Source organism: Leucopleurus acutus (assembly GCF_964270905.1).
Source record: "Leucopleurus acutus genome assembly, chromosome: 13".
In the NCBI taxonomy this organism is placed as follows: domain Eukaryota; kingdom Metazoa; phylum Chordata; class Mammalia; order Artiodactyla; family Delphinidae; genus Leucopleurus; species Leucopleurus acutus.
Genome location: NC_139155.1, coordinates 87206989 through 87230821, shown reverse-complemented (window position 1 = coordinate 87230821; position 23833 = coordinate 87206989). Strand labels below are relative to the sequence as shown.

Genomic DNA, 23833 nt, shown 5'->3' with positions numbered 1-23833 from the left:
GTCGGGCCTTCACAGACATTGGTTCTCACTCACCTTTCGGCCTTTAACTTGGGGATGTGGGGCAACCGTGTGCCCGGTGGGGAAATAAAAAGACGGGACAAGATCAGGGTGACGCTATCCACAGAGCCACAGACAATGACCCTGGCTCCCCTGGGACGGCCCCGAGTTGGAATTGATGTCCACATTCCAGGGTCCAATGTTTCTGTCAGTGTTAAGGGGTTTATCATGCACGGCAAGATTCTTACATTGGAAGAAAGATGAGTTCTGAATCACTGAACTTCAGAGAACCTCCAGGAGAGAACAGTCCCTCTCTTGCCATCTCACTTTCTTTCATCAAAGCCGCACAGCTGCCGTATTCAATGTTGTGGACCACAGGAGAAAAATGAGACTCAGGTGGGGCTCAAGGGGATGGATGGGAGGAAGCGTGTCATTGAACCTCGGGCAGCACATCTGGCTGTGAGCATATGAGCAGAGGTGGAGTCTAGCGCCACCTAGAGTCAGCTCTTGGGAAGCAAGAGTTTCGAGTTTCGAGTTATTATCTCCCAAAGGCTGGGGCAAAGCAAGGCGATCGCTGACGAGGATTGAAAGGGAACAGGAGGGTAAATAGGCCACCAGTACCTTTGTAACTACATGCCAAGAACCACCACCCAAACAAACAAAAGCGCTCTGAGCCATTCAGAGCATCCCTTTACTAGTAAACTAGGGAGCCTGGGTGTAGACTTTCAACTGGGTTCGAAGGACCAGAATTTTTTTTTTTTTTTTTTTTAGCAAATTCACTATGTTCACGTTTGTACTCCTCCCCCACCACGCCCCACATCGCCACCTTTCCAAAAGTCATTGGTCACTCGGCAGTGGAGGGCAGTGTCACCATTCCCTCTCTTCCACTGTGGCGTCTGTGTCAACCACCAGGTGACATTCTACGCTGAAGCCCCACTGGGCAAACTTCACACGTGTCCTTCTTTGAAGAGGCTGGTCTTGGAGGGTCAGCAGCGCTCACAAGGAATTCAACACCCAGGGATGCTCCTTCCCCTTGCTCTTCCTGAAAGCAGGTTCTTCTGTGATGCGTCTGTGGACGGTCCAATCCAGTCTGCTGCTCAAGGTTGATGAGATAAATCTGGGTGTCCACACAGAGGGTACAGGGCGGGGAGAGTTGGGACTCGGGGTGTGCGATGAGGTGGGTTGGGCAGGAAGCCTGGCCCATTCACACACAGGGGGGCGGCGGGGGAGGCTTCTTCTCCACCTTGGAGAGATGGAGGGACCTGAGGTAACCACCTATGGGGCAGAGAGCTGGGTTATTCGAGTGTTGGGTTCTAAGGTCAGTTTCTCTTTCTCTGTGTGCCTCTCTGTCCCTGTGTCTTTCTGAACCTATCTCTCTGCTTCCTCTGTCTCTCTCTCTCTCTCTCTCTCTTTCAGTCTCTATGCATATAATTGAATTCTCCTGAGATCAAGTGTGTAAATTCCACCAGTTCACCCTCGACCTCAGCACTCTCCCCCAAACTAAGGTGCTGTCCGTTTGCTCTAAGACTGAGATTCCAGCAGCCATCAGCTACCTGCTCCTGTCCCCCACTTGACTTACATTGTCTGGCTGGGTGATTAAACTGTCACCCCTTTTCAAGGATAATCCTTTGCTTTCAGTAACCCCCCCCTCATTTCTTTCATTCTTTCCCGCGTGATGTTCCATTTCATAACGCTGCCGCTGCCCCCTCTCAAATCCGTCTGCGTGCAGAATGTATTGTAGATAGTAAGAATGTAATATATATTTATAAACTTACCGGCTGTAAATATAAAATTTGCCTTCCACGGCTTTATGGCTGTCCTTTGTCTTTCTACACACTGACCCCCTCCCAGCGGCTGGCATCCATGGCAAATGGCTCTCCAAAGCTGAGCTCTGGGGAAATGAAGAAGCAGATTGACGGATCCCGGCAACAATCCGATTACAGTCTTACGCAGCGTAATGCCTCTCTCTGCGTTGAGGCGATGTTGACACATGATGACAAAGTACATTGTGTGCTAAGTATCTCTCCTTCAGGACCTGAAAGGATTTGAAAATCAATCACGTGTGCAGTTCTCTGCTAAAAGCCTGCTGACTGATGGCAGTAAGTGAGAACCACGGCAGGCAAGCGTGTAGTCCAGCCTCCCTTTGGGCTGGAGCAAAAAGGGCTCTGTCCTGTCTTTGGATCTCACACGTACATTCAGAGGTCAATTTCCTGAGGCACGTGTGTGCCCGTGGTGACTCTGGGCTGGAGTGTTTTTAAAAAGGTTGAGTTTTAGATTCCTCTAATAATCAAATGCAGTCCCGAGACGATTCCCCAGAAAAAGAAGTTGCGTGAAATCCTTGTCTTTGTGCAAACAGTATCAAGTGATGGGTCACTGACTTATTCACCTGCTATTTATTGAGCACCTCCTGTGTGCTAGGAACTAGTGCAAATACAGGAGGGAAGCGGTAAATATAACAGACCCAGGCCGACGCTCAAAGACCTTACCTCTAGCCGGGGCTGGGGGGATTAACAGCAAACGAAATAATTTTCAGATGGTCATAAACTGTATGAAGGATAATAAAGCAGGTTACAGAATAGAAAAAAGACTGAGTCAACATTTAAGACTTTGGCCACTTCACCTAAAAAATCTGGATCTCTGCCTTCTCTTGAAAATGCAGACACTCTGGGAAAATGGGGCTTACAATCAGCGTGGCCCTTATTGGACATGGTGAATTTGCTGCTGTCGTCTCCAGGCAGACGTCCCTGCAGGCCTCTTCACACCCAGTCTCCCCAGCCCAGAGGGCAAACTCGCATTTGCCGTCTACGCCACCGTTCCTCCTCTAATAGGGAAATAGTCCTCCCCAGCCATGTCTCTAACCCCCAAGGGCAGAAAACAAAAATAGATGGAGGGAGCTGTGTGTTCTCAAGACAGAATCAGGAGAAGTGTATTGTTATAGGAAAGGGAGAGCGTACCCCTGTGCGCCTCCTGGGAAGAGAGGGAACATCGCCTAAAGAACACAGCTTACACACCGCCCTCTGTGCGCCCAGAGCCCGAGAAAGAAATGCTATGAACGTCTTAACGAACTGACTTTTCAACAGGGTGTCTTTGGGGTGTGAATAAAATAAGTGATGCTGCTGGGTTCCTCCTAGCCTGACCTGCTTTTGCTCATTTCCACCTCCCGCGCCAAGCCCCGGCCCCCCTCCCCGAGACAGTGAGTTCAGGTCCTGTTGCCTAAGACCAGACCCCCAAGCGCATGGAACCCGGGATCATCAGCGCCCCCCAGTGGAGGCCGTGGCTTCCTGCGGCTTTTGGTGCCCCAGACTTGAGCAATCCATTACCAGCTGCCGTAACAAAGTCCCGCAAGCTGGGGGGCTTGAGCAGCAGAAATGTGCTCTCCCACAGTCTGGAGGCCGGAAGTCTGAGATCAGGTGTCGACAGCGCTGGTTCCTTCTGAGGCTCTAAGGGACACTCTGGTGCAGCCCCTCTCCGGCTCCCGGGGGCGGCCAGCCACCCTTGGTGTCTCTTGTCCCGCAGCCGCTTCACCCCGTCTCTGTCTCCATGTTCACCTGGTGTTTTCCCCAGGATGCGCCCGTGTGCGTGCCCAGATTTCCCCTTTTTAGATGAACAGCAGGCAAGTGGGAGTAGAACCCACCGTGTTCCATGAAGACCTCGTCTTAACTAACTGCATCCACAAAGACCCTATTTCCAAACAAGGTCCCATCTAGTTACTGGGGGGTCAGGCCTTCAAAACCTGAATTGGGGGGACACAATTAAGGCCATAACACCGGCCTCTGGCCAGAGGTCTAGGGCAGCTAAACTTGTGTGCAGACCCAGGGCAGCTGACTGCTCTGCGGACCCACCAGGGCACTGGGCTTCCAGGACCGTGTCTTACCTAGAAAAGCCTCACCTTCTCCTCAGTTTCACACCCACTTTACAAATGAGGCTGTGCTAGGACACCCTGGGAGAGCAAGAGAATGGTTTGTCTGTTTCCCTCTGGGGAAGCTCAGAACTGTGAGTTAACTACCCCGTGTGTCATTTTCCAAGATGCAGTCATTAGCTCCCACCGGGGATGCCTGCCCCCCCCCGCCCCCCCCCCCCCACCGCTTTGCTGTGGCTGCAGCCGTGGAGGCTCCGGCAGGAATGCGGGTGAAGCAGGGATGCTCCCCCAGGGCGGCTCAGGTCCTCCAGCCCAGGGATCAGGGACGACCTGAGGGGTGATGAGCGAAGAGGATGCTGTGGCCAGAGATCCGGATGCAAGTTTGACCCCTGACTGGCCCCAGAAGCCTTCCTGTTAAGTTCTCTACCATACATTTTGCCTACATCTGGCCCCAGCTGACGTGTGTATCACATGATGGGGGGGGCGGGGGGGAGTGCTAATCTGTGAATCTAGCCTCCTTCACATAGGAGGATTGAAGAGTGCTAAGGCTACGTGTCTCGGGGCTTCCCTGGTGGTGAAGTGGTTGAGAATCCGCCTGCCAATGCAGGGGACATGGGTTCGATCCCTCGTCCAGGAAGATGCCACATGCCGCGGAGCAACGAAGCCCGTGCGCCACAAGTACTGAGCCTGCGCTCTAGAGCCCGCGAGCCACAACTACTGAGCCCACACGCCACAACTACTGAGCCCGTGTGCCACAACTGAAGCCCGCGCACCTAGAGCCCGTGCTATGCAACAAGAGAAGCCACCGCTATGGGAAGCCCGCGCACCACAACAAAGAGTAGCACCCGCTCGCCACAACTAAAGAAAACCCACGTGCAGCAACGAAGACCCAACGCAACCATAAATAAATAAATAGATAGATAGATTTTTTTTTTTAAAAAAGGCTACATGTCTTTTGGGAGGTATATCACAAACTAGGGGGCTTAAAACAACAGGAACGTATTATCTCCTCGTTCTGGAGGCCGGAAGTCCAAAATCAAGGAGTTAATAGAATTGGCTCCTCCCTTGGCTGTGAAGGAGAGAATCTGTCCCATGCTCCTTCCCTGCCTTCTGTTGGTCGCTGGCAATCTTTGGAATCCCTTGTCTCTTTCCAAAGACCCTCTTTCCAAATAAGGCCACAGTCACAGGTTCTGAGGGTTAGGATTTCAACACATCTTTTGAGGGAGACAAGTCTACCCACTCCAGGGAGGAAGTAGTCCCCTTAGGAGGGGAAAAGTCCTATCCTGATGTTTGCATTGCAAGTGATTTTAAAAATTGTTTTTTAACTGGACTTCAGGAAAAATAATAGGGGAGGTGGATGGAATTTATTGTTCCATAGGACTGAACAAGCGGAGGTGAAGCTGGCTTCAGGAATGGTTGGACCCAGGGTTCTATCTCCTCCCCTCTCTTACTCCGGGCTTAGTATTTGCCTGTTTGACTTGAGGCTTAGGTCATACATACAGTGGCCTCCGGAAGCCCTATCCTTGGCATTTCACAGCAAAGAACCTCCGAGTAAAGACAGTAAGTGTCCTGACACTTTCACATAAAGTCCCTCAATTGACCCCTATTGGCCGACTGGAGTCACGGGCTGAACGTAAGTCAAGTCTGTCACCTGCAAGATGTAATGTTCAGGCCTCCATCACAGACATCTCCCTCCAGCTGGAGCCTGGGGGAGAGATTAGTGCCTTGCTGTTTCAGCAGCCAATCAACTTATAGTTTATTTTTTTTTCTGGGTTTTTGTTTTGTTCTATTTTCTTTCTAATCGAGGTGTGGAAAAGTTCTAGGTTCAGTTGAAGTTTCTGATGAAGAAACACGACTGAGATTTCTTTCAGTGATAAAATCTACATATTTGTATTTCAAACAATGTAGCTAAAACTTGATGTAAATTCCTCCTTTTTTCCTTCTTTGGCTTAATGGATATCTTGTATTCAGTATGAAACCATTATACTCTTGGTCCACGTGTTAAGAATAAATGTACATTAAATCTCGGGTAAAAAACAAAAAAGTAGGGACTCAGAGTGAGAGAGGACCAACTTCAAAGGGAGAATCAAGATATTTTTGCCGCAAAAATGGATGTTGGTCCCGCAAAGCGATCGGCCCCTACTGGCTCTTCCCGGCTTCCTCACCTCTCCCGCCCACAATTCCATTCCCATGAGCTTTGCCTTCTGGACATTCGGGAAGACCCTGGAACCACAGGTACAGGACCCCAGAAAACTGAGGTTCATGCTGAAGAAGAGGTAGCAAATCTCTTCACAAACCAACTGTGTGGGTCCACCCTGGAAACCCACCCATCACTCTGGCTGGATCCCCATGGAAGAGTCCCATGGGCCAGCAGACCCTGTGTCCCCTCCTCTCTCCAGGACAGCCAGACTTTGAATTGCTCACGGCGGTTTTTCCCTGACGTTCAACCTAGTCAGATCTGCCAGTTACGCTGATGGACTCAAAGCATGATGGCCGACGTTTGTTTCATAAGTGTGAAAGCTTCTGTCTTGCTCTCCTTTGCTCCCCCTGCCTCCAGGGCATTTCATGGCACTTAAATGAACCTACTAAGTAGACAGTCAGTGTTTGCGAAATGAAAATTAACAGGGTGACCTTTTAAAAGCATAATTCAAATCATGTCACTCCCCAGCTTAAAACCCTCCAATAGATGCCCATAAATCCTAGAGTGAAACCTGGACTTTGTACCGTGGCCGGCAGGTCCAGCGCGATGCAGCGCCGCCCATCACCCCACCCTCATTTCCCACTGCAGCCCCTCTTGCTTCACCAACGCCAGCCCCACTGGTTTCCTTCTGTCTATTCTTCTAACGAAAGACGCTTATCCCCACCTCGGAGCCTTTGCCCTTTTTGCCTCTCCTTTCTGGAACTCTGTTCTCCCGTATTGTCACAGGCTTGACCCCTCCTTACCATTCAGGTCTCAGCTCGTATGTCACATCCTCAGTGAGGCTTTCTCTGCCCACCTTAGAGTAGCCTCACACCCCCTCCCGTTCAAGTCCCCCTTCTCTTGTCATCCCATTTTACAGGATCTAGTCCTACCTGTCCTCTGCTGTGTACTCCATGACTAGAGCCATGCCTAGCAAGAGTCAGCAATCAGTAAACATTTGTCTTGAGGGATGGAGGGATGGAGGGGTGGAGGGATGGATGGATGGATGGATGATAGATGCTTGAATGGATGGACAAATTTTTGGATGGATGGATGGCTGTTTTAGATGGATGGATGGATGGCTGGCTGGCTGGCTGGCTGGATGGATGGATGGATAGATGGAGGGATGGATGGAGGGATGAATGGATGATTAGATATTTGAATGGATGGACAAATGTTTGGCTGGGTAGATGGATGGATGAATGTTTGAGTGAGTGGATGGATGGGCAGACAGACAATGAATGGTTTACAGAGCATGAGTGACAAAGGCATAGTCTGATAAATTAAGCTGGCCACCTAGTGGAAACCAGGAAACTGAATAATAATTTAGGAAACTACTATAATGTAGCTATGCTGCCTCATAGATGTGACACCAGCCTCTTCCCCTGGGCCAGTAGACAAGTCTTCAGATTCGATCACTTCAGGGGTGACAAATATAGGTTGATGCAACTCCTGCCCTCAAGAGGGGCACAGGAGATAATACCTCTTCTCATCTCTTTCTATACAGACCTTGCTGGCTTACTGTCTGTGAGTGCAGCATGGTAAGAATTAAATATCCCCCCCTTCCCAGATCAACCCGTGTGGACGTCTTCACTTTAGTCAGAATCCTGCCAGCTGTGCTCCAATCAGTACCTCCAAAGTCTACTGACAAATAGACATTTCTCTGGCTTTTTCATATCCCCAGGGAAGGGAGGGGTTTCCCTTCTTTGTCTAGAGCCCAAATACTTGGGCGTGTTTTAACACATGGAAGTTGTGGTAGAGACAGTTGTTCTCGGTACATTTCCCAGCCAGCCTTGCAGTCCAGTTGGGTCCACGTGACTAGTTCTGGCAACGAGTGAACCGGGATGACAGGTCACTCCCAGAAGGGGCGGTCAGAAGCAAGTGTGAGCGAGCGCCCCATGCTCTCTCTTATCCTGCCTGCGTGACCAGGAAGACGTATGTTTTTTGTTTTGGGTTTTATTTTTTTTAATTAAAATATAGTTGATTTACAATGTTAATTTCTGCTGTACAGCAAAGTGATCCAGTTATACGTACATATATACATTCATCTTTCATATTCTTTTCCATTACGGTTTATCCCAGGATACTGAATATATAGTTCTGTGTGCTTTACAGTAGGACCTTGTTGTTTATCCATCCTAAATGTAATAGTATGCATCTGCCAACCCCAAACTCCCACTCCATCCATCCCCACCCCCCCCCCACCTTGGCAACCACAAGTCTGTTCTCTACGTCCATGAATCTGTTTCTGTTTCATAGATAGGTTTGTTTCTGTCATATTTTATTTTATTGTTTTTTATTATTTATTCTGTCATATTTTAGATTCCACATATAAGTGATATCATACGGTATTTGGGGAAGACACACGTTGGCAGGTAGCACCACCGGCTGGAGGGAGCCTGGGACGGCCCCTGAGTGGCTGCAGGACGCTCGTGGCTCTGGAGAGGATCGGACCCTCCCAGACCCTTCTTGACGAGAAACAGACCTTGATTCTGTTTCACTAACTGCTATATTGGCTTCCTTACAGCAGTACCTCCTCCCACCTGATGAATACACTAGCCGCGTCCAGTAGAAGCTGCTTGGTTTATGGAGTGGCTGGATTCCTGAGAGCCAACCTTCCTGTAAAGATAGGAAGACAGAGGGAGGGGCGACCGGATGCATGCCCGACTGGGTTATTTTTCCCCTTTAAGGATTGCATGACTCGGTTGCCAGTGTCAGCTTGGCCCGAAGGAGCAGAACAAGCACAGTATCTTGAGAGGGAAGAGGTCTCTTGAGGTCTAATTGGGATTCTCACTACCAACTTGAATGATTGGGGACTTTCTTGCCAGTGCCTCATAGCTGGTGTGAGCCAATTAGGCAGCCGAGAACGGACCGTCTCTGCTTTGCTCTTTGCTATGTCGCCCAGGAGCCCGACGTTCCCCAAAGGCCTCTGTGCTGGCTGGGCCTCCCAGCTCCACTGGCGGCCCTGCTCCCAATCTACCCTTTGAAGCATGCGTATCGACATACAGATGCCGGTGCTATAGTTCCAAGGAGGCAAGTTCCACTCAGCCGTGCTTCCTGGCTCCCGTCCCGGCTCCCCTGACCCACCAAGCAGCTTAAGGTCAGGAAACAGCAGGACTGAACGTGGTTCCAACTGCCACTCCTGTGAGTGGCAGATGTGGGCAGAAGTCTGGGCTTGGACCTCAGTGTGGCCTCAGCTGCGGGGAAGAAAGCTGACCTTGCCTGAAGTCCTCTGTGTTCACTTGCTGGTGTTTTTTTTGGTTTGGTTTGGTTTGGTTTTTTTTTGTTTTGGGTTGGAGACTTCAGGATTGTCTATATAAATCATCAAGTCGTCTGCGAATAGTGAGTTTTACGTCTTCCCTTCCAATATGGATACCGTTTATATCTTTTTTATATAACATCTTTATTGGAGTACAATTGCTTTACAATCGTGTGTTACTTTCTGCTTTATAACAAAGTGAATCGGTTATTCATATGCATATATCCCCATATCTCTTCCCTCTTGCATCTCCCTGCCTCCCACCCTCCCTATCCCACCCCTCTAGGTGGTCACAAAGCACCGAGCTGATCTCCCTGCGCTATGCGGCTGCTTCCCACTAGCTATCTATTTTACGTTTGGTAGTGTGTATATGCCCATGCCACTCTCTCACTCTGTCACAGCTTACCCTTCCCCCTCCCCGTGTCCTCAATTCCGTTCTCTAGTAGGTCTGCATCTTTATTCCTGTCTTGCCCTAGGTTCTTCATGACCTTTTTTTTTTCTTTTTTAGATTCCATATATATGTGTTAACATATGTATTTGTTTTTCTCTTTCTGACTTACTTCACTCTGTATGACAGACTCTAGGTCCATCTACCTCACTACAAATAACTCAATTTTGTTTCTTTTTATGGCTGAGTAATATTCCATTGTATATATGTGCCACATCTTCTTTATCCATTCATCTGTTGATGGACACTTAGGTTGCTTCCATGTCCTGGCTATTGTAAATAGTGCTGCAGTGAACATTGTGGTACATGACACTTTTTGAATTATGGTTTCCCAGGGTATAGGTCCAGTAGTGGGATTGCTGGGTCGTATGGCAGTTCTATTTGTAGTTTTTTAAGGAACCTCCATACTGTTCTCCATAGTGGCTGTACCAATTCACATTCCCACCAGCTGTGCAAGAGTGTTCCCTTTTCTCCACACCCTCTCCAGCATTTATTGTTTGTAGATTTTTTGACGTAGGCCATTCTGACCAGTGTGAGGTGACACCTCATTGTAGTTTTGATTTGCATTTCTCTAATGATTAGTGATGTTGAGCATCCTTTCATGTGTTTGTTGGCAATCTGTATATCTTCTTTGGAGAAATGTCTATTTAGGTCTTCTGCCCATTTTTGGATTGGGTTGTTTGTATTTTTGATATTGAGCTGCATGAGCTGCTTGTAGGTTTCTGAGGTTCCTGAGGTCAGAGGTGGGCAAAGAATGCTCTCTTTAAGCAACAGCCCTGGCTCGCAGCACTGGATCCGGGATGCTCTGCATTATTGAGCCACTCAACCGAGACCTGATTTAATGCAGCCCTTGGCTCAGCACACCCGGCAGAGGGATCCTCGGGAGAAGCACTCAGTGGAACGCTGTCGGGAGGACCAACGCTGAATGCTGGGGAGGGGTGATGAGTAGAGGTTGGGTGCAGAGCACGGCCGCTGGTCCCGGACACTGGTGCCTCCGATGATGGATCAGCCTCTAGGAGATCCGTTCTTGTATGGAGCCTGTGCGGAGTTATTTAGGTACCTCACCAAGCGCTCCCCCCACAAAGAAAGCTTCTCTCTCCAAAGTACACTAGGCGATTTATCCCACAACTGGACCTGCACATTTGCACAAAGACAGATGTAGGCCTAAGGATATTTCTTGCAGAGCTCTTTTGAATGACAGAACCCTGGAAACAATCTATCAAATGTCCATAAACAGGGAACTGGCTACAGAGTCCATGGGGCTCCTCTGGGTCTCTGGGTTATAACCAGCTCTCAGGCCCCAAGGGGTCAGTACAGGCTTCCAAGGCCTTTTCTCAACCCGTAAGTGTCTCCAAGCTTCTGGGACAGTATACTCTACCGGTGTGAGGCCCTGACTGCAGAAAGAGGCTCCGATTCTTTTCCCCGTGGGTCACACCATCTGCATCATGACTCTGACGCGCCTCCTGTTAAGAGGTAGAGTGTATTTCCCCACCTGTGGATGTGAGCTCGTCTCGTCGCCTGCTTTAGCCGCGAAGTGCAGTGGGAGTGACACTGCGCCTTTCCCACACCTACGTCTCAAGGGATCTGCTCCACCTCACTCTTTGGAGCTCGCTGCCTCGCTGTCAACAAGCCTGGGGTAGCCTGCCAGAGCATGAGTCATGTAGGGCAGTAAAGGAAATCCAGTCGTCCTGTCAAGGCCCCAGACACCCGAGAGTCCAGCCAAAATCAGCAAAATCGATCTAACAGTCGACTCACCAACTGACATAGGAACCTCAGTAAGCCCAACCAAGATCAGAAGAAATGTCCAGCCAATGCACAGACGCAGGAACTAAAGAAATATTTATTAATTTAGGCAATTGGATTTCTGTGCTTGGATGTTACGCAGCAATAGCCAACTGATACACGTTGGTAAGGCCATGATGATTCTTTAGTCTCCAGAGTCAGTGTGGCTTCCTGTTGCCACATAGGATTCTATAGTTTCCATGGTTACAGGGGGTCCGTGGGGTCTTCCCTGGACATATGAAGTCACCACAGGATCCCAGGAACCCCCTTCTATCATCATCGAAATAGGTGTCTCTGGGGAAGACGTTGGCCACAGTGCCACCACAGCCATCAAGGGGATGCTGTCACTGTGGGTGGCTCTGGAAAAGTCAATCTGGGTGTTGGCTGAGCTGCCCACCCCCCTGTTCACCAGCATGATGTCAACTCTAGCAGGACTGCCCACACCGTGTCTCACACCAGGGACAGCTCTGTGCCGTGGAGTTTATGTAAAGCATACTAAAAGGAATGAAGGACGTCTTTATATAATATGGAACACTCTGTGTTCTATCATTAAGTCAAACATGCAGATATAAGGACTAGGGCCAGGTCACGCTTAATCAAAATCTATTATTACTGGAGCAATACATAAGAAACCAGTAACTAAACCCACACTTCTATGGTCAATTAATCTATGTCAAAGGAGGCAAGAATATACAGTGGAAAAAGGACAACCTCTTTAATAAATGGTGTTGGGGGAAATGGACAGCTACATGCAAAAGAATCAAACTGGACTACTTCCTCACACCATACACAAAGAGAAACACTATATATACACAATGGAATATTACTCAGCCATAATAAAGAATGAAATATTGCCATTTGTGAAAACGTGGATGAATCTAGAGGGTATTATGCCGAGTGAAATGAGTCAGAGAAAGACAAATACCACAATCTCACTTATATGTGGAATCTAAAAAGCAAAACAAAAAAACATGCATAGAAACAGAGAAGAAAGAGGTGGTTGCCAGAGGGGAGAGCGTGGGGGGCAAAACAGGTGAAGGGGATTAAGAGGTACAAACCTGTATTCATATATTAAATGTCATGGGGGTGTAATATACAGCATAAGGAATACGGTCAATAATATTGTAATAACTTTGTATGGGGACAGGGTTACTAGACGTATTGTGGTGATCATTTCATAATTATGCAAATATCAAGTCATTGTACAGTACACCTGAAACTATATTTCAATTAAAAAATAAAAACAATAATAAATCTTAAAAGCTAAGAAACTAGTAACTCTGTTTGACTCTGGAAAGAATCAGAGGACAAAAGGTGGAGCGGGAAGGATATTTGTTTTGTCTTCTTGACTTATTACGTATGCTGGAGAAGCAGTACAGCATGGTGGCTCAAGGCCTGGACTTGCGGCCAGAATGCCTGGGCTCACATGCTGAGTTCCTTGGCACTTGCCCAAGAGCGTACATCTCATAAGTAGCAGACCCAGGATATGAAATAAGACAGGCCACCTCCAGAGCCTGCATTCTTAATCCCTGTTCCACAGATACATGTGGCATGTATGTACACACATACACACAGTAACTCAAGGTGACAATCCCAACTTACATCTGTGTGTGTCTGCTACAGATAAGACTCACTTTAGGGGACTTCCCTGGCGGTCCAGTGGTTAAGACTTCACCTTCCATTGCAGGGAGTGTGGGTTTGATCCCTTATCGGGGAGCTAAGATCCCACATGCCTCACGGCCAAAAAACCAAAAAGACATAAACAATATTGTAACAAATTCAATAAAGACTTTAAAAATGGTCCACATCAAAAAAAAATCGTTAAAAAAAAAGACTCACTTTAATTCCTTCATTTTCTACTTTTGTTTTCAAGGCATTCAGCTGTCCCAGTGAGACCAAAACTTCTCAGTGATTCAGTTGAATTCACCTTAGCCGAACACAATGCATGTTCCTTGTGATTTATATCTGCTGATGAAATGTCCTGTGTGAAACGTTATCGTATTAATTGCAGCTTCTCAATCTGTTAACTGGGCTGCGCAGGCGATCACGCATTTATGACACCAAGGCTGAGCCCAGAACTCACTCAACTTGGTCATTATCACAAGGTAATGATAAGTACACCTGTCCATGGTGCTTATCAACCCAATGGAGAATAAAGAAGAATAAAAATACGTGCTCATCTAGATGCGAGACCTGGACGGTAATTGGGAGACATTGAGAGTAACTGGGTTGTATTTCCAAATCTGCAAGATTAGAGGGAGGTTGGCCAAGCCAGAAAAGCTATACCTGGAGAAAAGGTAGCCGGGTAAAGCTTAAGTAATCCCATGAAGAACAGAGGCTGAAGCTTGGGGTGGGAGCGGCAAGGAGTAACCTTATGCATAAATCTTACACAAGTTCCGAATTCTGCAGTCAACACAAAGGGTAAATCGTTATTAACGGATTCCAGAGGTCTGGGCTGGGTGATAATCAAAAAGGCTCCTCCTTCCCCAAGAGAGATGGTGGCAGTGGTCTGTCAGCATTGTGGGAAGCCCCAAGGAAAGCTTCCCAAGCCTCCTGCATCCCCAGCTGTGCTGCGGTGAAATTACCCCAAAAGCACCTTTCCTGATTCCAGAGATGACTCTGAGTAACCAGAGCTCCTAACTCTCACATGCCATTTGGAGTAAAATTCTAGGCATTTTTGCTATGCTCTCTGTCCACTGACAGTATGAAAATGACAAAGTAACATGTGTGCAAGGCGTTGATGTGACTATATAATGATGTCCTTGGATAGAGGAATATTAATTCTACAGGGTTTGAGAGGGACAGGTACAGGAAGCTTAGCCAGGATCTATACAGAGGGTGCACGGCTGACAGATAATTGCCCAAAGCAGCAAGTACCACCTCCCTTATATCCAGATTAATAATATTTCTAGCCTACTATGCTATCTAAGTGATGTGATACCACTGGCAATAGGGATGGGAAATTGCTCTCAGGTACCTTGTTTGGAGAGGATGCAGAGAGAACCCACAGGAGCATCAAAATAAACCTTGTCCACCAAAGAAGTCACTATTCTTGTGACCACAGTAAGAGGCTTTCCCGAGCTGCCTCATTGTTTGGCATTATCTTGGGTGTGGGCAGTTTTACCGTTCAAGAGAGGCAATGGAATATCCTTAAGAGGCAAGAACTAGACCCAGACTCCCTGGGTTCAATTCCTGGCCCTTCCACTTTTCTACTTTGATGCACTTAAGTAACTGATCATCTCTCACCTTTCATTTTCTAATCTGTAAAATGGAAATAATAGTGAACTCCCTTAAAATATAATTGTGAGCACTGAGCTAATAGGCACAAACTACTTAGAACCATTTCTGACACAGCAAGAGTTTAATGAGTGTTTGGCATACTGTCTTCTTATCTTCAGCCCCAGGGTGTTTTAAAAATACCTCACCTCTCTTTCCCTGTGGCAAAAAAATGGCATTTTCTCCTAAGAAGCTTATTTAAGATGGTCAGTTTTCTTGGTGGCAAGCAACGGAAATTGACCCATTATTGGAAAGATATCAGAGACAGGGATAAAATCCTGGGAAATGAGCAGGGACTAAGGGGGCTGCAGAGACCCAGATAGTGGAAACCACGGCAAAGGTGACAAAAGCCACTTAATGTCCCGGCCACAGGTGTGACCTCCTATATCCCCCACCTCCCTGTACCTGTTACTCAAGAATCAGAATCTTGGAGAAAGAATCAGCTTGGCCAAGTCCAGGCCACGTGCTGGCCCCTCGCTGTCAGAGACAGAATCTTACTCCTTCAGCTTCTACAGCAGAGAACAGTGAGGGCTTCCCTAAAGGGATCACCGGTGTTGCACAATCAAAAGACGACAAAGGTCCACCCCAAAGGGAGCCGCTAATTTCTGAGTAATGTTCCCTCAGAAAACAGAGGGGGTCCCACCAATAGATCCAGAAGAGTTAAAACCCAAGAACCCATGCAGTAACATGAATGGACCTAGAGATGATCATACCAAACGAAGTGAGTCAAAGACAAATATCATATGATATCATATGTGGAATCTAAAATACGACACAAATCAACGTATCTACGAAACAGAAACAGACTCACACACATAGAGAACAGACTTGTGGTTGCCAAGGAGCGGTGGGGTGGGAGAGGGATGGATTGGGAATTTGGGATTAGCAGATGCAAACTAGTATATATAGAATGGATAAACAACAAGGTCCTACTGTATAGCACAGGGAACTATATTCAATACCCTGTGATAAACCATAATGGAAAAGAATATGAAAAAGAATGTATATGGATAAGAGTCACTATGCTGTACAGCACAAATTAACACCACATTGTAATCAACTATACTTCAATAAAACTAAAAAAACAAAAAAACCCCAAAAAAACCAAGCACCTGTCTGGGCTATTTGATGGAACCTAAAGCAAAAACTTGGGCTCAAAGGGGCTGTAACTCTCATTCTCCCCTCCACTCCTGTTTCTTCCCAGTTCGTGGACGCAAAGAATTACTGAAATTAAATACAGCAATTGAAGCTGCCTATTGCCTCCTGGTACGTAATACATCACAGTGGCACCTTTACATTCAGCTGTCCATCTGAATGGCCTGTGGTGTGTGGTTCACACAGTGGTTATTGTTGTGAAAACAGACCCAGGAATACACTCCTGCATTATTCACTTCATTTATTTTGATATAATATTTGGAGCTACTCCATTACATTTGCTTGAAGTGTCCTGTCATTTTCCCGTCTGCCAGTGTCTGCTGCACACAGATAATATAACACACAGAGGGTGAAAAAAGTTTCCTTGGAAAGGAACGGAAATTATTTAACGTGATTTATAGATTGGCCTGAGCATTTGTCTTTTCTCCTCTCAAAGGCTCCAAAGAGCATGAAACATTTCATTAGTAAACATACCAGTGGTTTGGTTTCTAAATGGCTGAGACATTAAGCTGTTATTTTGTTTTGTTTTGTTTTTTTGGAGGGGAAGGTTTCTGTGTAAAGCTAGCTCTGACAGCAGAGATGCTAAACAGGCACTAGTGCGTGTACTTTTAACTTTTATCCACGTGAGAGACCGAAATCTCCAACTTTAGGCGATCTTGCTGTTCAATCTAAGGGAACAGCCGGATTCTGAGTGGCCGCCTCATTCAGGGCACGTAGATTTCTACAATTAATGACTTGGTTACCCGTTGCTGAGAGATGCTAGGTGAACCAGACCTTAAGAAACTTGCTGAGTTCAACTGGATTTAAAAGTCCCTTGCCCCAGTTTTACAGTGGGAACCCTGAGACCCCAGGTAAAACAACAAGACCTGATTGAAGATGAGTCGAAATGACAGAATGTCAGAATTCCTAACCCAGGGCTCATCCTGTTAGACATACAGGCTCCAAAATTATCCAGAGATGAAGACACAGAGAAGGAAGACAGTGCAAACAAGAAACCAGTATGTGCTTATTTTTACTTCCCCAGCTTTCAGGAGAGGGGAAAAGTTCTGTAAGAGTGCAGCTGTGTGTACCTGCAGTGGGGCATCAGCTGCTGGGCCCCTGCAGGTGTGTATAGCCAGGTCCACTCTAATTGGTCAGGGTTAGTACTAGTTATTAAATATTTTGAATACAACCACTACGTCCATCAAGAGAGGATCAGTTAAAAGAGGGCATAGTGGAAAGATGCTCAACAACACTAATTATTAGAGAAATGCAAACAAAACTACAGTGAGGTATCACCTCACACCGGTCAGAATGGCCACCATTAAAAAGTCTATGGAGGGCGGAGTCAAGATGGCGGTGTGGAAAGACGCAGACTTAGTGTCTCCCGACAAGTAGGGCGCCTGCCGGCCGCTGGTGGGGGATTCTGACACCCAAGGAAATGGGAGGCCTATGTACACACACAAATGAACCTATCTACGAAACAGAAACAAACACACAGACATAGAGAACAGACTTGTGGTTGCCAAGGGGGTGGGGAGGGAGAGGGTCGGACTGGGAGTTTGGGGTTGGTAGATGCAAACTATTGCATTTAGAATAGATAAACAACAAGGTCCTACTGTATAGCAAAGGGGACTATATTCAATATCCTGGGATAAACCATAATGGAAAAGAATATTTAAAAAAAGAACGTATATAGGTGTATAACTGAGTCACTTTGATGTACAGCAGAAATTAACACAACACTGTAAATCAACTATACTTCAATTAAAAAATAAATAAAATTAAATTTAAAATGAGGGTATATAGTATAATGCCTTACTGTAGTACTTACATGTTTCCTGTTTGTATAATACCTTACTGTACTATTTACTCCAAAATGATCTGAAGGTTAGTGAGAAATTGAGGAATAGAAATGAACATATAACAATTATTCCTTAAGAAGGAAGTTACAAGACAGTTTATCTAATGCAGGTGAAACTGGAATTAAACTATATATATATATATATACATATATATATATACATATATATATATATATACATATATATATATATATACACCTAGATGTTCACATTTTTAGGTTCAGTTCACATTAATAAGGACATTAAATAGATTCTTTGGTCACATAAAAGAGCCGATTTTCACTATCCTTTCTCCCTAAGCACCAATGTTGTCTTTTGTAGTAATTTATTGTCTTTTCTTTGGTAATGTCTTCTCATAATATAAAAGATGTAGAAATCAAAAAAGAAGGGCGAAATCAAAGGAATGTGAGAACTCTGTACATTGCTGCAATGATTTTTAATTTGCTCAAATGTTTTTCTATGAAGCTTGCAAAAAACATTTTTCTAAATTGTGAATGCCAGAATAAGGCACCTCGACTTGCTACAGCAAGTTTTAGAGAGAAAAAGCTGGTATTATTAATTTTAAAGTTTGTATTGAAAAGTTGCCTTTTGAAAGGCATTGCATTATGTCCGAAGAATTTAAAAATTAAAAAAAAATAAAAGAGGGCATGGTGGTCATGTGCTGTTTTGCTGTTTTGGTATCACCCTGAATCCGGTGACAGCATCGCCAATTTCCTTCGGAGGAGCTACATCTCCCCTAACAGATGCTCTGGTGGAGCTGTCAATCAAGATGCCTGGATCTCCTCCACTCAAAGGATGTCCACCTAGGTGCCCCCAGTTTCTGCACCCTACGCATGTTGTGATCCCTTGGTCCTTTCCTGTCCTTTTTTTTTTTTTTTTAAAGAAGATGTTGGGGGTAGGAGTTTATTAATTTATTTATTTTTGCTGTGTTGGGTCTTCGTTTCTGTGCAAGGGCTTTCTCTAGTTGTGGCGAGTGGGGCCACTCTTCATCGCGGTGCGCGGGCCTCTCACTATGGAGGCCTCTCTTGTGGCGGAGCACAGGCTCCAGACGCGCAGGCTCAGTAATTGTGGCTCACGGGCCCAGTTGCTCTGCGGCATGTGGGACCTCCCCAGACCAGGGCTCGAACCCGTGTCCCCTGCATTAGCAGGCAGATTCTCAACCACTGCACCACCAGGGAAGCCCCTTTCCTGTCCATTTTAAGTCTAGTTTTCAGCCTAATTTCCCTTTTTAAAAAAATCTATTATTATCTTTTTAATTATTTTTTAATTTAATTTTTATTTTATATCTGGGTATAGTTGATTTACAATGTTGTGTTAATTTCAAGTGTACAGCAAAGTGCTTCAGTTATAAATATACATATACCCATTCTTTTTTAGATTCTTCCCCCATATAGGTTATTACAGAGTACTGAGTAGAGTTCCCTGTGCTCTACAGTAGGTCCTTGTTGATTATCTATTTTATGTACAATAGTGTGCATCTGTTAATCCCAAACTCCTCATTTATCACTCCCCCAGTTTTTATTTTGTAAGATACCCATAAAGGCTGTTTCTCTTTAAATTAGTCAAAATCAAAAATGATAGAGATATATTTGTATGTATGACTGAATCACTTTGCTGTACACCTGACACTAACACAACACTGTAAATCAACTCTACTCCAATGCAAATTAAAAAAAAAAAAAAGCAAGAACGCTGACCCAAGGGAAAACAATTAGTCAACATTAATTTCTGTCGCTAGCAACCAAAGAATACTGGATGAACCCCCCAAAATGAGTCCCCTAAGCTTATAGAGATGATATAAATCAATCCATGAGGTTATAACAAGAAGTCACACTCCACAGATGGAATTAGCTGTCTGCAGGGATGCTTCCCTGAAGCAAATCTTCCTGAAAGTATAGCTTGGAGACAAGCTATTTATTGATGAGACTAAAGTGCCTGCTAATATGTCGTCAGGAAGCATCGACTAGAGAGAAAATTCTGCAACCGTGAGACTTAAGCCCTTATAAAAAGCCTGTTGAACATAAAATATTTACTGTGACCAGTATGAACCTCAGAAAAGAGTGGTCTTAGACCAAACAGGATGGGGGAAGAGTTTTTTTCTGCTGCAGAGAAAGCTCCTTACCAACCAATACTTTATCCGGAGGCATCTGGAAAAGACACACCCTAGTTTTGCTGGCGAATTATAACAATGAGCCTTTAACACAAGAATGAGCATGCGCGGGACAATTCTGTCCCCTTTCCACAGAGCGCATTTGACTCTGCCACTTTCAAAGAGCCCCTTCTCCAAAGAAAATACACAGACGGCCAACAAACACATGAAGGAATGCTCAACATCACTAATCATTAGAGAAATGCAAATCGAAACTACAATGAGATATCATCTCACACGGGTCAGAATGGCCATCATCAAAAAATCTACAAACAATAAATGCTGGAGAGGGTGTGGAGAAAAGGGAACCCTCTTGCACTGTTGGTGGGAATGTAAACTGATACAGCCACTATGGAGAACAGTATGGAGGTTCCTTAAAAAACTACAAATAGAACTACCATATGACCCAGCAATCCCACTACTGGGCATATGCCCTGAGAAAACCATAATTCAAAAAGAGTCATGTACCAAAATGTTCATTGCAGCTCTGTTTACAATAGCCAGGACATGGAAGCAACCTAAGTGTCCACTGACAGATGAATGGATAAAGAAGATGTGGCACATATATACAATGGAATATTACTCAGCCATAAAAAGAAACAAAATTGAGTTACTTGTACTGAGGTGGATGGACCTAGAGTCTGTTATACAGAGTGTAGTAAGTCAGAAAGAGAAAAGGAAATACCGTATGCTAACACATATATATGGACTCTAAGAAAAAAAAAAGTCATGAAGAATCTAGGGGCAAGACGGGAATAAAGACACAGACCTACTAGAGAATGGACCTGAGGATACGGGGAGGGGGAAGGGTAAGCTGTGACAAAGCGAGAGAGAGGCATGGACATATATACACTACCAAACGTGAGGTAGATAGCTAGTGGGAAGCAGCCGCATAGCGCAGGGAGATCAGCTCGGTGCTTTGTGACCACCTAGAGGGGTGGGATAGGGAGGGAGGGAGACGCAAGAGGGAAGAGATATGGGAACATATGTATATGCATAGCTGATTCACTTTGTTATAAAGCAGAAACTAACACACCATTGTAAAGCAATTATACTCCAATAAAGATGTTAAAAAAAAAAAGGGCCCCCAGGGCGAGCCCCTCGCCCAGCATCCGGCAGCAGCATAGATTTCCAGGGTGACACAGTGGGAAGCTTCCTAGCCAGGAGCAGCCTCCACTTTTCCATTCTAATCGCTCCGTGGACCACTCCTGCGTCAGAAGGGCCCCTCGCTGAGTTATCGCAGGGATGTTAAGCCGCCCGTGCTCACATGGGTGCAAAGAGCTGGGGGCTGGGGAAGCATCACCCACAGACGCGTCAGCCAGATCCGGGACCACCCACCCCCACCCCCGCCCCCGGTCTGCTTCAGGGAAACCCAGGCACTGCAGCTTTGCAGCCCAGACCACATAGCCATGAGGAGCCCGAGGATGCGTCTGGGGCTCTGGAGTGTCAGGAAAGAGAGCGCAGATTTACTGCAGTTCCCCTGCCTCAGCCCTGCCCTTGATTCAGAGAGGTAGACCCTGAGGAATCAGGGCTCCTGCTAGGATCACCAGGCGCCCACTCGTCCTGAAGACTCAGATGCTCCGGGGGGCCGGGCCAACAGTGCCAGCGGTGGTGAGGCAGGCCAGACACCCCCAGGGAAACGCAGCACCTCGGCCAGCTGCTGCCAGAGACATGTGAGTCTGGTGTCGCCAGACTTTCTGATGCGGGGCGGGGGGTGATGAGAGGGAGTGGCAAAGAATCTAGAAATCAGGATTTGACATAAGCCCTCCAACATTTTATGAGTGGCTCAGTTTTAAAAAACATTCCGAAACCCGCACCAAGTTGAACTGTGGCCCAGATGTGAGCTCTACCTTCCAATGAAACTTCAACTGTAATAATGACAGATGACATTAATGTGGCCCCAACTGCATGCCCAGCCCCGGTGCTAGGAGCTTACGTCACTTAATTTTCTGGCAGCTCCACAAGGTGCTTAGCCATCCCTTCATTCCTTTTGTTTGTATTCGTACTCACCGTTTTATTTATTCTTAACCTTTTTTCAATTAAATGTTGAGGTTTCAACTAATAAACTACTTTTTTAAAATTGAAGCATAGTTGATGTACAATATTATACAATTACAGGTGTACAAGGATTCATTCATCTTCCACGTCTCCTTCGAGCGCCCTCTGCTGGCCGGGCAGCGTTAGCGGTGTGGGATCCCGCACAGGGCTCTCGTTCGTTGTAAGGGGTGGAGATGGGGGCTGAGAGTGAGCGAGGAAAGCAGTAAATGGACTGTGGGTCATTTCAGACACTGACACGTGCCGTGAAGAGGATAAACCTGGCGATACAGTGAAGTCCTGAGAGTCTCTTTGGAGAAGGTGGACCACGAGGTCTCTGTACAGGATGTGACCCTGGAGCCAGCCTTCTGAGCACGGGGCGGGGGGCTGGTTATCGCAGGAGAGAGGACCACAGGGGCCAAGGGGGAGCATGCCCGAGGGACAGGAGGAAGGCCAGAGGGGCTAAGGAGAGAGGGCAGGGAGGACCCTGAGTGCGCAGTGCCAGGAGATGAGACTGGAGTCGTGGGTGGGGTCACATGGTGGGGACCTCGGTGGCTGTGATACAGGAAATGGGTTTTGATTCTCTGAGCAACGAGAAGCTCTTAGGTGGGTCAGGATCTTGTTTGCAACGTGCACAAGATAGCTCTGAGTGCTGTGTTTAGCGTGGGCTGGCGAGAGGTGAACGAGCACGGAACCATTGGGAGAAAGAGGCATTTCCCATTCCCCCTCCACCCCCCTTACAGGTGAAGAATACAGGCAGCGCTTCTGGAATGTGCTGGTCTCCAGACAAGGTACAAAGAAAACTTAAAACAAACTTCAAAACACCCACCTGAAAGGACCAGCTGGCACCCATGTGCTACCAGCTGTGACTTGTGGAGACCAGCTGGGGGGAGAGAGGGAGAGGGAGAGGGAGAGGGAGAGGGAGAGGGAGAGGGGGAGGGAGAGGGGGAGGGGGAGAGAGGGAGAGAGGGAGAGAGGGAGAGAGGGAGAGAGGGAGAGAGGGAGAGAGGGAGAGAGAGAGAGGGAGAAAGGGAGAGGGGGAGAGGGAGAAAGGGAGAGGGGGAGAGAGGGAGAGAGGGAGGGGGGAGAGGGAGAGAGGGAGAGAGGGAGGGAGGGGTGTGTGTGTGTGTGTGTGTGTGTGTGCGCGCACACACACACACACAGAAGCTGATTCCTACTCTTTCACCCAAAGTCTGAAGTTCAAATGTGAGCCCTGTGTCTTCCCCTGATCTGAGTATCATCACAGACCAACACACTTCAATTACCCAGTTTGTCATTCACTGACTGAAAAAATGTCACATCTCTTAAAAACAAAAATGACGTTTGAGTGGATTTTCTGACTGTTAGTGGGAGAGAGGGGCTGGACCCACAGGGCTCCCTGGCAAAGCAGATGCAAGCAGCTAGCCAGGGCTGGGGGCAGGGGCAGCTTTGGGGGCTGCCTCACATCTTTCTTTGTGCAAAGCTGTCAGCCAGATTGGTGGTCAGCTGCTGTGATGAGGGGCTTCCTAACTTAGAAAAGTCCTCAAACTCAAATTATCCTCCCCACCAACTAGGTAGCTGGATGCCAGAAATCCCTGCAGTTGACATTGCTTTAAGTTAAGATGCTTCAGGTCCTAAGCAGATGCAAATGTGTTCCCAGGGAAGAGTGATGTTAATCCATTATTTTTGACATGATTCAGTAAGATTGGCTGTTATTACTTTGCAAGCCTTGGAGAGGTGGCACACAGGACGGGTAAGTTTTCACAGGGGGATGGGGAAGGAAGCAGGAAGGGAATGGCTTTGCTGAGGTCCCTAGTTACAAATGAGCATATAATATCCTGGAAATAATGAAAGAGCTTTGCTGAAAAACTA

General features: G+C 46.7%; 1 protein-coding gene across 1 annotated transcript in view; it reads right to left on the bottom strand.

The window, feature by feature from the left end:
• Window positions 1–1601: 1601 nt before the first annotated feature.
• Window positions 1602–23833, bottom strand: part of GLT1D1 (glycosyltransferase 1 domain containing 1) — a 138010-nt gene continuing 115778 nt past the window's right edge. The window contains exon 12 of the mRNA XM_082853312.1: window positions 1602–2032. Coding sequence (XP_082709438.1) covers window positions 1943–2032 — 90 coding nt within the window. The 3' untranslated portion in view covers window positions 1602–1942. The remainder of the gene's footprint in view (window positions 2033–23833) is intronic.